This window comes from Ranitomeya imitator, chromosome 10 (genome assembly GCF_032444005.1).
Source record: "Ranitomeya imitator isolate aRanImi1 chromosome 10, aRanImi1.pri, whole genome shotgun sequence".
In the NCBI taxonomy this organism is placed as follows: domain Eukaryota; kingdom Metazoa; phylum Chordata; class Amphibia; order Anura; family Dendrobatidae; genus Ranitomeya; species Ranitomeya imitator.
The window spans coordinates 110094470-110108285 of record NC_091291.1 but is presented as its reverse complement, the minus strand read 5'-3'; the positions used below and the strand labels follow the sequence as shown (position 1 = coordinate 110108285).

Genomic DNA, 13816 nt, shown 5'->3' with positions numbered 1-13816 from the left:
GGTATCAGGTGCAGTAATAGGGACACATACGGCAGCAGTGGCTCAGTATTGGTGTATCATGTGCAGTAATAGGGACACATATGGCAGCAGCGGCTCAGTATTGGGGTATCATGTGCAGTAATAGGGACACATATGGCAGCAGCGGCTCAGTATTGGAGTGTCAGGTGCAGTAATAGGGACACATACGGCAGCAGTAGCTGAGTATTGGGGTATCAGGTGCAGTAATAGGGACACATACGGCAGCAGCGATCAGTATTGGGGTATCAGGTGCAGTAATAGGGACACATACAGCAGCAGCGGCTCAGTATTGGGGTATCAGGTGTAGTAATAGGGACACATACGGCAGCAGAGGCTCAGTATTGGTTATCAGGTGCAGCAAGAGGGACACATACGTCAGCAGCGGCTCAGTATTGGAGTGTCAGGTGCAGTAATAGGGACACATACGGCAGCAGCGGCTCAGTATTGGGGTATCAGGTGCAGTAATAGGGACACGTACGGCAGCAGTGGCTCAGTATTGGGGTATCAAGTGCAGTAATCGGGACACATACGGCAGCAGCGGCTCAGGATTGGGGTATCAGGTGCAGTAATAGGGACACATACGGCAGCAGTGGCTCAGTATTGGGGTATCAGGGGCAGTAAAAGGGATGAATACGGCAACAGCTGCTCAGTAATGGGGTATCAGGCGCAGTAATAGGGACACATACGGCAGCAGCGGCTCAGTATCCGAGTATCAGGTGCAGTAATAGGGACACATACGGCAGCAGCGGCTCAGTATTGGGGTATCAGGTGCAGTAATAGGGACACATATGGCAGCAGTGGCTCAGTATTGGGATATCAGGTGCAGTAATAGGGACACATACGGCAGCAGCGGCTCAGTATTGGGGTATCAGGTGCAGTAATATGGACACATACGGCAGCAGCGGCTCAGTATTGGGGTATCAGGGGCAGTAAAAGGGATGAATACGACAACAGCGGCTCAGTAATGGGGTATCAGGTGCAGTAATAGGGACATACGGCAGCAGCGGCTCAGTATCCGGGTATCAGGTGCAGTAATAGGGACACATACGGCAGCAGCGGCTCAGTATTGGGGTATTAGGGACAGTAATAGGGTCACATACGGCAGCAGTGGCTCAGTATTGGGGTATCAGGTGTAGTAATAGGGACACATAGGGCAGCAGTGGCTCAGTATTGGGGAATTAGGGGCAGTAATAGGGACACATACGGCAGCAGCGGCTCAGTGTTGGGGTATCAGTTGCAGTAATAGGGACACATACGGCAGCAGCGGCTCAGTGTTGGGGTATCAGGTGCAGTAATAGGGACACATACGGCAGCAGAGGCTCAGTATTGGGGTATCAGGTGCAGTAATAGGGACACATACGGCAGCAGTGGCTCAGTATTTGGGTATCAGGGACAGTAATAGGGACACATACGGCAGCAGAGGCTCAGTATTGGGGTATCAGGTGCAGTAATAGGGACACATACGGCAGCAGCGGCTCAGTATTGGGGTATCAGGTGCAGTAATAGGGACACATACGGCAGCAGCGGCTCAGTATTGGGGTATCAGGGGCAGTAAAAGGGATGAATACAGGAACAGCGGCTCAGTAATGGGGTATCAGGTGCAGTAATAGGGACACATACGGCAGCAGTGGCTCAGTATTGGGGTATCAGGTGCAGTAATAGGGACACATACGGCAGCAGTGGCTCAGTATTGGGGTATCAGGTGCAGTAATAGGGACACATACGGCAGCAGCGGCTCAGTATTGGGGTATCAGGTGCAGAAATAGGGACACATACGGCAGCAGCGGCTCAGTACTTGGGTATCAGGTGCAGTAATAGGGACACATACGGCAGCAGCGGCTCAGTATTGGAGCATCAGGTGCAGTAATAGGGTCACACACGACAGCAGTCACTCAATATTGGGGTATCAGGTGTAGTAATAGGGACACATACGGCAGCAGCGGCTCAGTATTGGGGTATCAGGTGCAGTAATAGGGACACATACGGCAGCAGCGGCTCAGTATTGGGGTATCAGGTGCAGTAATAGGGACACATACGGCAGCAGCGGCTCAGTATTGGGGTATCAGGTGTAGTAATAGCGACACATAGGGCAGCAGTGGCTCAGAATTGGGGAATTAGGGGCAGTAATAGGGACACATACGGCAGCAGCGGCTCAGTGTTGGGGTATCAGGGGCAGTAATAGGGACACATATGGCAGCAGCGGCTCAGTATTGGTGTATCATGTGCAGTAATAGGGACACATACGGCAGCAGCGGCTCAGTATTGGGGTATCAGGTGTAGTAATAGCGACACATAGGGCAGCAGTGGCTCAGAATTGGGGAATTAGGGGCAGTAATAGGGACACATACGGCAGCAGCGGCTCAGTGTTGGGGTATCAGGGGCAGTAATAGGGACACATATGGCAGCAGCGGCTCAGTATTGGGGTTTCAGGGGCAGTAATAGGGACACATAAGGCAGCAGTGGCTCAGTATTGGAGTATCAGGTGCAGTAATAGGGATACATACGGCAGCAGCGGCTCAGTATTGGGGTATCAGGTGCAGTAATTGGGACATACGGCAGCAGCGGCTCAGTATTGGGGTTTCAGGGGCAGTAATAGGGACACATAAGGCAGCAGTGGCTCAGTATTGGAGTATCAGGTGCAGTAATAGGGATACATACGGCAGCAGCGGCTCAGTATTGGGGTATCAGGTGCAGTAATTGGGACATACGGCAGCAGCGGCTCAGTACTTGGGTATCAGGTGCAGTAATAGGGACACATACGGCAGCAGCGGCTCAGTATTGGGGTATCAGGTGTAGTAATAGGGACACGTACGGCAGCAGCGGCTCAGTATTGGGGTATCAGGTGCAGTAATAGAGACACGTACGGCAGCAGCGGCTCAGTATTGGGGTATCAGGGGTAGTAATAGGGACACATACGGCAGCAGAGGCTCAGTATTGGGGTATCAGGGGCAGTAATAGGGACACATACGGCAGCAGAGGCTCAGTATTGGGGTATCAGGTGCAGTAATAGGGACACATACGGCAGCAGCGGCTCAGTATTGGGGTATCAGGTGCAGTAATAGGGACACATACGGCAGCAGAGGCTCAGTATTGGGGTATCAGGTGCAGTAATAGGGACACATACGGCAGCAGCGGCTCAGTATTGGGGTATCAGGTGCAGTAATAGGGACACATACGGCAGCAGAGGCTCAGTATTGGGGTATCAGGTGCAGTAATAGGGACACATACGGCAGCAGTGACTCAGTATTGGGGTATCAGGGACAGTAATAGGGACACATATCGCAGCAGAGGCTCAGTATTGGGGTATCAGGTGCAGTAATAGGGACACATACGGCAGCAGCGGCTCAGTATTGGGGTATCAGATGCAGTAATAGGGACACATACGGCAGCAGCGGCTCAGTATTGGGGTATCAGGGGCAGTAAAAGGGATGAATACAGGAACAGCGGCTCAGTAATGGGGTATCAGGTGCAGTAATAGGGACATTTCACAGCAGCGGCTCAGTATCCCGGTATCAGGTGCAGTAATAGGGACACGTGCGGCAGCAGCGGCTCAGTATTGGGGTATCAGGGACAGTAATAGGGACACATACGGCAGCAGCGGCTCAGTATTGGGGAATCAGGGGCAGTAATAGGGTCACATACGGCAGCAGTGGCTCAGTATTGGGGTATCAAGTGTAGTAATAGGGACACATAGGGCAGCAGCGGCTCAGTATTGGGGTATCAGGGGCAGTAATAGGGACACATACGGCAGCAGCGGCTCAGTGTTGAGGTATCAGGTGCAGTAATAGGGACACATACGGCAGCAGTGGCTCAGTACTTGGGTATCAGGTCCAGTAATAGGAACACATACGGCAGCAGCGGCTCAGTATTGGGGTATCAGGTGCAGTAATAGGGACACATACGGCAGCAGCGGCTCAGTATTGGGGTATCAGGTGCAGTAATAGGGACACATACGGCAGCAGTGGCTCAGTACTTGGGTATCAGGTCCAGTAATAGGAACACATACGGCAGCAGCGGCTCAGTATTGGGGTATCAGGTGTAGTAATAGGGACACATACGGCAGCAGCGGCTCAGTATTGGGGTATCAGGTGCAGTAATAGGGACACATACGGCAGCAGCGGCTCAGTATTGGGGTATCATGTGCAGTAATAGGGACACATATGGCAGCAGCGGCTCAGTATTGGGGTATCATGTGCAGTAATAGGGACACATACGGCAGCAGTGGCTCAGTACTTGGGTATCAGGTCCAGTAATAGGAACACATACGGCAGCAGCGGCTCAGTATTGGGGTATCAGGTGCAGTAATAGGGACACATACGGCAGCAGCGGCTCAGTATTGGGGTATCAGGTGCAGTAATAGGGACACATATGGCAGCAGCGGCTCAGTATTGGGGTATCATGTGCAGTAATAGGGACACATACGGCAGCAGTGGCTCAGTACTTGGGTATCAGGTCCAGTAATAGGAACACATACGGCAGCAGCGGCTCAGTATTGGGGTATCAGGTGCAGTAATAGGGACACATACGGCAGCAGCGGCTCAGTATTGGGGTATCAGGTGCAGTAATAGGGACACATACGGCAGCAGTGGCTCAGTACTTGGGTATCAGGTCCAGTAATAGGAACACATACGGCAGCAGCGGCTCAGTATTGGGGTATCAGGTGTAGTAATAGGGACACATACGGCAGCAGCGGCTCAGTATTGGGGTATCAGGTGCAGTAATAGGGACACATACGGCAGCAGCGGCTCAGTTCTTGGGTATCAGGTGCAGTAATAGGGACACATACGGCAGCAGCGGCTCAGTATTGGGGTGTCAGGTGCAGTAATAGGGACACATACGGCAGCAGTCGCTCAGTATTTGGGTATCAGGTGCAGTAATAGGGACACATACGGCAGCAGTCGCTCAGTATTGAGGTATCAGGTGTAGTAATAAGGACACATACGGCAGCAGCGGCTCAGTATTGGGGTATCAGGTGTAGTAATAGCGACACATAGGGCAGCAGTGGCTCAGTATTGGGGAATTAGGGGCAGTAATAGGGACACATACGGCAGCAGCGGCTCAGTATTGTGGTATCATGTGCAGTAATAGGGACACATACGGCAGCAGCGGCTCAGTGTTGGGGTATCAGGTGCAGTAATAGGGACACATACGGCAGCATTGGCTCAGTATTGGTGTATCAGGAGCAGTAATAGGGACACATACGGCAGCAGCGGCTCAGTATTGGTGTATCAGGAGCAGTAATAGGGACACATACGGCAGCAGCGGCCCAGTATTGGGGTATCAGGAGCAGTAATAGGGACACATACGGCAGCAGCGGCTCAGTGTTGGGGTATCAGGTGCAGTAATAGGGACACATACGGCAGCATTGGCTCAGTATTGGTGTATCAGGAGCAGTAATAGGGACACATACGGCAGCAGCGGCTCAGTATTGGTGTATCAGGAGCAGTAATAGGGACACATACGGCAGCAGCGGCCCAGTATTGGGGTATCAGGAGCAGTAATAGGGACACATACGGCAGCAGCGGCTCAGTATTGGGGTATCAGGGGCAGTAATAGGGATGAATACGGCAACAGCTGCTCAGTAATGGGGTATCAGGCGCAGTAATAGGGACATACGGCAGCAGCGGCTCAGTATCCGAGTATCAGGTGCAGTAATAGGGACACATACGGCAGCAGCGGCTCAGTATTGGGGTATCAGGTGTAGTAATAGGGACACATATGGCAGCAGTGGCTCAGTATTGGGGTATCAGGTGCAGTAATATGGACACATACGGCAGCAGTGGCTCAGTATTGGGGTATCAGGGGCAGTAAAAGGGATGAATACGACAACAGCGGCTCAGTAATGGGGTATCAGGTGCAGTAATAGGGACACATACGGCAGCAGCGGCTCAGTATTGGGGTATCAGGTGCAGTAATAGGGACACATACGGCAGCAGCGGCTCAGTATTGGGGTTTCAGGGGCAGTAATAGGGACACATACGGCAGCAGCGGCTCAGTATTGGGGTATCAGGTGCAGTAATAGGGACACATACGGCAGCAGCGGCTCAGTGTTGGGGTATCAGGTGCAGTAATAGGGACACATACGGCAGCAGTGGCTCAGTATTGGTGTATCAGGTGCAGTAATAGGGACACATACGGCAGCAGTGGCTCAGTATTGGGGTATCAGGTGCAGTAATAGGGACACATACGGCAGCAGCGGCACAGTATTGGGGTATCAGGTGCAGTAATAGGGACACATACGGCAGCAGCGGCTCAGTATTGGGGTATCAGGTGCAGTAATAGGGACACATACGGCAGCAGCGGCTCAGTATTGGGGTATCAGGTGCAGTAATAGGGACACATACGGCAGCAGCGGCTCAGTATTGGGGTATCAGGTGCAGTAATAGGGACACATACGGCAGCAGTGGCTCAGTATTGGGGTATCAGGTGTAGTAATAGGGACACATACGGCAGCAGCGGCTCAGTATTGGGGTATCAGGTGCAGTAATAGGGACACATACGGCAGCAGCGGCTCAGTTCTTGGGTATCAGGTGCAGTAATAGGGACACATACGGCAGCAGGGGCTCAGTATTGGGGTATCAGGTGTAGTAATAGGGACACATACGGCAGCAGCGGCTCAGTATTGGGGTATCAGGTGCAGTAATAGGGACACATACGGCAGCAGCGGCTCAGTTCTTGGGTATCAGGTGCAGTAATAGGGACACATACGGCAGCAGCGGCTCAGTATTGGGGTATCAGGTGCAGTAATAGGGACACATACGGCAGCAGTCGCTCAGTATTTGGGTATCAGGTGCAGTAATAGGGACACATACGGCAGCAGCGGCTCAGTATTGGGGTATCAGGTGTAGTAATAGCGACACATAGGGCAGCAGTGGCTCAGTATTGGGGAATTAGGGGCAGTAATAGGGACACATACGGCAGCAGCGGCTCAGTGTTGGGGTATCAGGTGCAGTAATAGGGACACATACGGCAGCAGCGGCTCAGTGTTGGGGTATCAGGTGCAGTAATAGGGACACATACGGCAGCATTGGCTCAGTATTGGTGTATCAGGAGCAGTAATAGGGACACATACGGCAGCAGCGGCTCAGTATTGGTGTATCAGGAGCAGTAATAGGGACACATACGGCAGCAGCGGCCCAGTATTGGGGTATCATGAGCAGTAATAGGGACACATACGGCAGCAGCGGCTCAGTATTGGGGTATCAGGGGTAGTAATAGGGATGAATACGGCAACAGCTGCTCAGTAATGGGGTATCAGGCGCAGTAATAGGGACACATACGGCAGCAGCGGCTCAGTATCCGAGTATCAGGTGCAGTAATAGGGACACATACGGCAGCAGCGATCAGTATTGGGGTATCAGGTGCAGTAATAGGGACACATACGGCAGCAGCGGCTCAGTATTGGGGTATCAGGTGTAGTAATAGGGACACATATGGCAGCAGTGGCTCAGTATTGGGGTATCAGGTGCAGTAATATGGACACATACGGCAGCAGTGGCTCAGTATTGGGGTATCAGGGGCAGTAAAAGGGATGAATACGACAACAGCGGCTCAGTAATGGGGTATCAGGTGCAGTAATAGGGACATACGGCAGCAGCGGCTCAGTATCCGGGTATCAGGTGCAGTAATAGGGACACATACGGCAGCAGCGGCTCAGTATTGGGGTATTAGGGACAGTAATAGGGTCACATACGGCAGCAGTGGCTCAGTATTGGGGTATCAGGTGTAGTAATAGTGACACATAGGGCAGCAGTGGCTCAGTATTGGGGAATTAGGGGCAGTAATAGGGACACATACGGCAGCAGAGGCTCAGTATTGGGGTATCAGGTGCAGTAATAGGGACACATACGGCAGCAGCGGCTCAGTGTTGGGGTATCAGGTGCAGTAATAGGGACACATACGGCAGCAGCGGCTCAGTGTTGGGGTATCAGGTGCAGTAATAGGGACACATACGGCAGCAGCGGCTCAGTGTTGGGGTATCAGGTGCAGTAATAGGGACACATACGGCAGCAGTGGCTCAGTATTGGTGTATCAGGAGCAGTAATAGGGACACATACGGCAGCAGCGGCTCAGTATTGGTGTATCAGGAGCAGTAATAGGGACACATACGGCAGCAGTGGCTCAGTATTGGGGTATCAGGTGCAGTAATAGGGACACATACGGCAGCAGTGGCTCAGTATTGGTGTATCATGTGCAGTAATAGGGACACATACGGCAGCAGCGGCTCAGTATTGGGGTATCATGTGCAGTAATAGGGACACATATGGCAGCAGCGGCTCAGTATTGGAGTGTCAGGTGCAGTAATAGGGACACATACGGCAGCAGTAGCTGAGTATTGGGGTATCAGGTGCAGCAATAGGGACACATACGTCAGCAGCGGCTCAGTATTGGAGTGTCAGGTGCAGTAATAGGGACACATACGGCAGCAGCGGCTCAGTATTGGGGTATCAGGTGCATTAATAGGGACACGTACGGCAGCAGTGGCTCAGTATTGGGGTATCAAGTGCAGTAATCGGGACACATACGGCAGCAGCGGCTCAGGATTGGGGTATCAGGTGCAGTAATACGGACACATATGGCAGCAGTGGCTCAGTATTGGGGTATCAGGTGCAGTAATAGGGTCACATACGGCAGCAGCGGCTCAGTATTTGGGTATCAGGGGCAGTAATAGGGACACATATGCCAGCAGTGGCTCAGTATTGGGGTATCAGGTGCAGTAATAGTGACACATACGGCAGCAGCGGCTCACTATTTGGGTATCAGGTGCAGTAATAGGGACACATATGGCAGCAGTGGGTCAGTATTGGGGTATCAGGTGCAGTAATAGGGACACATATGGCAGCAGCGGCTCAGTATTGGGGTATCAGGTGCAGTAATAGGGACACATACGGCAGCAGCGGCTCAGTATTGGGGTATCAGGGGCAGTAAAAGGGATGAATACGACAACAGCGGCTCAGTAATGGGGTATCAGGTGCAGTAATAGGGACATACGGCAGCAGTGGCTCAGTATCCGGGTATCAGGTGCAGTAATAGGGACACAAACGGCAGCAGCGGCTCAGTATTGGGATATTAGGGGCAGTAATAGGGTCACATACGGCAGCAGTGGCTCAGTATTGGGGTATCAGGTGTAGTAATAGGGACACATAGGGCAGCAGCGGCTCAGTATTGGGGTATCAGGTGCAGTAATAGGGACACATACGGCAGCAGTGGCTCAGTATTGGGGTATCAGGTGCGGTAATAGGGACACATACGGCAGCAGCGGCTCAGCATTGGGGTATCAGGGGCAGTAATAGGGACACATACGGCAGCAGCGGCTCAGTATTGGGGTATCAGGTGCAGTAATAGGGACACATATGGCAGCAGCGGCTCAGTATTGGAGTATCAGGTGCAGTAATAGGGACACATACGGCAGCAGCAGCTCAGTATTGGGGTATCAGGTGCAGTAATAGGGACACATACGGCAGCAGCAGCTCAGTATTGGGGTATCAAGTGCAGTAATCAGGACACATACGGCAGCAGCGACTCAGGATTGGGGTATCAGCAGGATGAGGAGTTTGTGCAGATTGGGAATAGATGGTGATGGCTGGAATATGAGAAGTGAAATGTGTCTTTGTTGTATTCTCTGCAGACAAGTCCTGGCTGGAAGAAGTTGTCATGTCGGTCTGGGCCAGATGGAAAAGATGAGAAAAGTGAACGATTCCATCAGAGAACATCAGCAGTAAGACATTATCTGTAACTGTGCTGTGATCTCTTATATGTTCTGTAGGGCTGGTATCTACCAATGACCATATGGCGGTAATATCCATGTTGGTCATTATATAGAGATTATCTTCAGTAACAGCGCGGTCATCTGCTGAGGTTCTCCTCCACTATTAGGGCGCGTCACCGAATTGTAATGAAGGTTACCTGTTAGGGGCCCACTCTGAAGCTTCGTTTTCCCTGAACCAAAACCCTAGATACGCCTCTGATATTATTGTCCCTCTGCTTTAGCAGTCCCTCATCTCTAGATAAACAATTTTTAATAGCAACTAGTGGTTGCCTCGAAGAAATTCCTTGATTATTTAAACTACCCAAAAGACCACCTTTTGGAGGATACCGCCACTTATTTAGAGCAGATTTTGATGTAATGGATTGTAAATTCTCTTGCTATATACAGTATGCACATTTTTGACCACAACCACAAATCTAACAGACCATTCTTTAATCAGTCATCTTAAAAAGTTTTCCTTTAATGTAACATTTCATCTTTTTCACTGCATTTTGAACATCATTATTCCTTAAAGTATAAATGAAAGGGTTCATAAAAGGAGCAATAATAGTATAAATGAAGGATAAATACTTCTCCTCATTTTTACCATAACTTGATTTTGGTCTCAAGTACATTATAGTGCTCGATCCATAGAACATGGAGACAACGATAAGGTGGGAGGTACAAGTGGAGAAAGCTTTTTTCCTCATCCCTGCAGAATGATGCTTGAGAATTGTCCAGATGATGTTCGCATATGAAACTACAGTCAATACAAAAGGCCCTACAATAATAATAAAAGTGATTATTAGCATGATAATTTCATTGAACTCTGTGTTATTACAGGCCAGGCTGATTAATGGCGGAATGTCACAGTAAAAATTATTAATTTTATTGGAGCTGCAGAATGGCAATGAAAATATGAGTGTGGTTTGTAGGACACCGATCATTGTTCCAATAAACCAACAACCAATCACCAGCCTGATGCAAACTATCTTTTCCATAATATTATTATATAGTAATGGATGACATATGGCGTTATATCGATCATATGCCATGGCGGCCAACATGTAGCATTCTGCACTGCCCAGTAATAGAAAACAGTTCATCTGTGTAGCACATCCATAGAAGGTGATTGTTTTCTTCCCCGAGAGAAGATTGAACAACAGATTTGGAATTATAGTTGACAGGTAACAGATCTCCAAAATGGAGAAATTGGCAAGAAAGAAATACATGGGAGTGTGAAGATTTGGGCTACAACGATACAGAAGAATTATAAACATATGAGCCAACAGTGAAACCTTAAAGATGCAAAGAAAAACCATAAAGAGGAAATATTGGATTTGAAGAACATCCGAAAATCCGACCAGAATAAATTCAGTTATTCTTGTGTAGTTTGTTCTCTTCATTTTCTTGTTCGGTCTACGATAAATGAAAAGAAAAATTGCTGTTTACAAAAGAAATTACAGAATTTTTAGGACTATAAGATGCACTTTTTTCCTCCCAAAATGTGGAGGAAAATGGGGGGTGCGTCTTATAGTCCAGATATATTGGCTCTGGCTGTGGTGGGGAGGTGGGGGAGTGGTATCGGAGGAGCAGCGGGACACCAAGGCAGGAGCCGGTGACTCCGGCTAACTCCTGTGCCCACTGCTAAAGAGAAATGAATATGCACTGAATTCCACGCCCATGGGCGTGGAGGGCAGTGAATATTCATTTCTTCTTTGCATCCTGGTATGATTGATTGGCCCCATCCCCTTGCTGTTATGATTGGCTCCATCCCAGTCCTGGTATCCATGGTCCCATCATAAAAGATAAAAAAACACACTTTTACTCTTACCTTCCTCCACTCCCTCGCAGTCACAGCGTCCTGCTCCGGTGCCAGCAGCTGCTTAATGCTTGTAAGCAGTGCATGGCAGGGACGTCATGCACTGCTCACGAGCAGAGCACAGCTGCTGGAATACTCACTGGATGTTCATCAAAGATCGCGGTGAGTATCTATTCCTCTTCAGTAGCACGCACTGTCAGCCGCCTTCTTCTTGCTGGGGCCGGCGGTCACGCGTGCCTCTACTTAAGAGAAATGAATATTTTGAATATTCAGAGCAGCTGCTGGCACCGGAGTGTAACACCCTAGGTAACCGGCTATTAAAGTGGCATTGCTTTCCTCACGAAGAGAGTGGTGTCACGCTTGGAAGCGAAGAAGGATCCCTATAACAGGTATTCAGCACATACAACACGTTCTGACTCCAGGCCAGAAACGGCAGCTCTACACTAGACTTCAGGGGAGCTACTCTTTCAGGTTGGGAGGGGAAGTCAGTTGCTAGGCAGTTGGAGAGAGACAGTTGGTGAGAAGAGAGCGAGGAGTGAGGAAGGAAAGCTGGGGCTGTGCAGACGAGTGACTCTGCAGATCCTGGGAAGGAGAAAGAGAGCAGAGCAACTTGTAAAGAGACTGAAAGGAAGAAGGGGCAAAGGAGAAGTGAAGAGCTGGAGAGAAGTTGTGACTGAACTTCCTCAACACTGAGCACGTATACCGGTAGCCGGAAGACCGAGGTTGTGGGGGTAACTTCATGCCCCACGGCAGAAACCGGTGGACAGCTAGATTTCAAGTTACCTGTCCACCATTAACACTCGAGGTCACAGTAACAGATAAACCCCGATTTGTGATAGAGATCCTGTAAAAAGTCTCGAGTTGCCTGTCGTACGGGTAGTGTCCTACCTAAAAGGGGATAGAGAGAGAACGAGAGGATCTTGTGTGAGGCCTAAGGCAGCAAGGGACTACACCACAATGCTAGAAGGAAGGCTTCCAACTCCACCTGGTTAGGGGGATTCCTGAGACGCTTCCAAGCCAGCCGGACCACCACCAGCACCTGCGATCTGGTACCCTGGACTGTGGCTGCTGAGTAGTACAGTAAAGAGGTAAAGAGACTGCAACCCTGTGCCCTACGTTTCTTTCTACACCACCTACCACCTGTCCCTACTACAACGGGAGCCCTGGGGACCCAGCTTCATCTGTAGGAAGCCATACCATCGTTGCTGCCATAACATCACTCCAGTGGACCCCTTTAAGCAGCGTTGTTCACCCCTGACCGAATACCACAGGTGGCATCACAAACTTTTATTATTTCACACACCCCTTTAAAGACCTTACCTTTATCATGGGCACCCAGAGCCACGGACTGGGTCACCGCCGCCGTGACACATCATTTTAAGTACCAGACCTGTACCGAGTACCCCACGGCCCTAGCAGGCATTCCAGGAGCAGGACGCTGCGACTGCGAGGGAGCGGAGAAAAGTAAGAGTAAAGGTTTGCTTTTTTTAATCTTTTCTGATGGGCCATGGATACCAGCAAGGGGATGGGGCCAATCAATCATACCAGGAACTGGATGGGGCCAATCAACCATACCAGGAACTGGATGGGGCCAATCAACCATACCAGGAACTGGATGGGGCCAATCAATCACACCAGGAACTGGATGGGGCCAATCAATCATACCAGGAACTGGTTGGGCCAATCAATCATACCAGGAACAGGATGGGGCCAATCAACCATACCAGGAACTGGATGGGGCCAATCAATCACACCAGGAACTGGTTGGGCCAATCAATCATACCAGGAACAGGATGGGGCCAATCAACCATACCAGGAACAGGATGGGGCCAATCAATCATACCAGGAATAGGATGGGGCCAATCAATCATATCAGATTAAGAATGGGACCATGCATACCAGGATAGGCATGAGGGGACCATATTTACCAGGATAGGTGATCTTAAGTACAGAATTGACCACATTTTTTGCTTCAGTTTTTTTTCTAATTTCCTCCTCTAAAACCTAGGTGCATCTTATAGTCCGAAAAATACAATATAGTAAGAAAAGATTAGATTAATTTAATAACAATCAATTATTGGAATATAAAAGAAGGCAAGTAAATATGTAAATGAATTGACCCTGCTATCCCTGTACGATTGGTCGGCCACATGCATACTTGCAGTCACCTGCCGACTAGACTTACCTTCACTTCTCTCATTTCACTTCTATTGAGAATAGCCAGATTA

General features: G+C 49.9%; 1 protein-coding gene across 1 annotated transcript; it reads right to left on the bottom strand.

The window, feature by feature from the left end:
* Positions 1 to 10218: 10218 nt before the first annotated feature.
* Positions 10219 to 11177, bottom strand: LOC138652233 (olfactory receptor 10AG1-like). The gene has a single exon (XM_069743001.1). The coding sequence runs from the start codon at positions 11170 to 11172 to the stop codon at positions 10219 to 10221; it is 954 nt and encodes a 317-aa protein (XP_069599102.1). The 5' UTR covers positions 11173 to 11177.
* Between the last annotated feature and the right edge of the window lie 2639 nt (positions 11178 to 13816).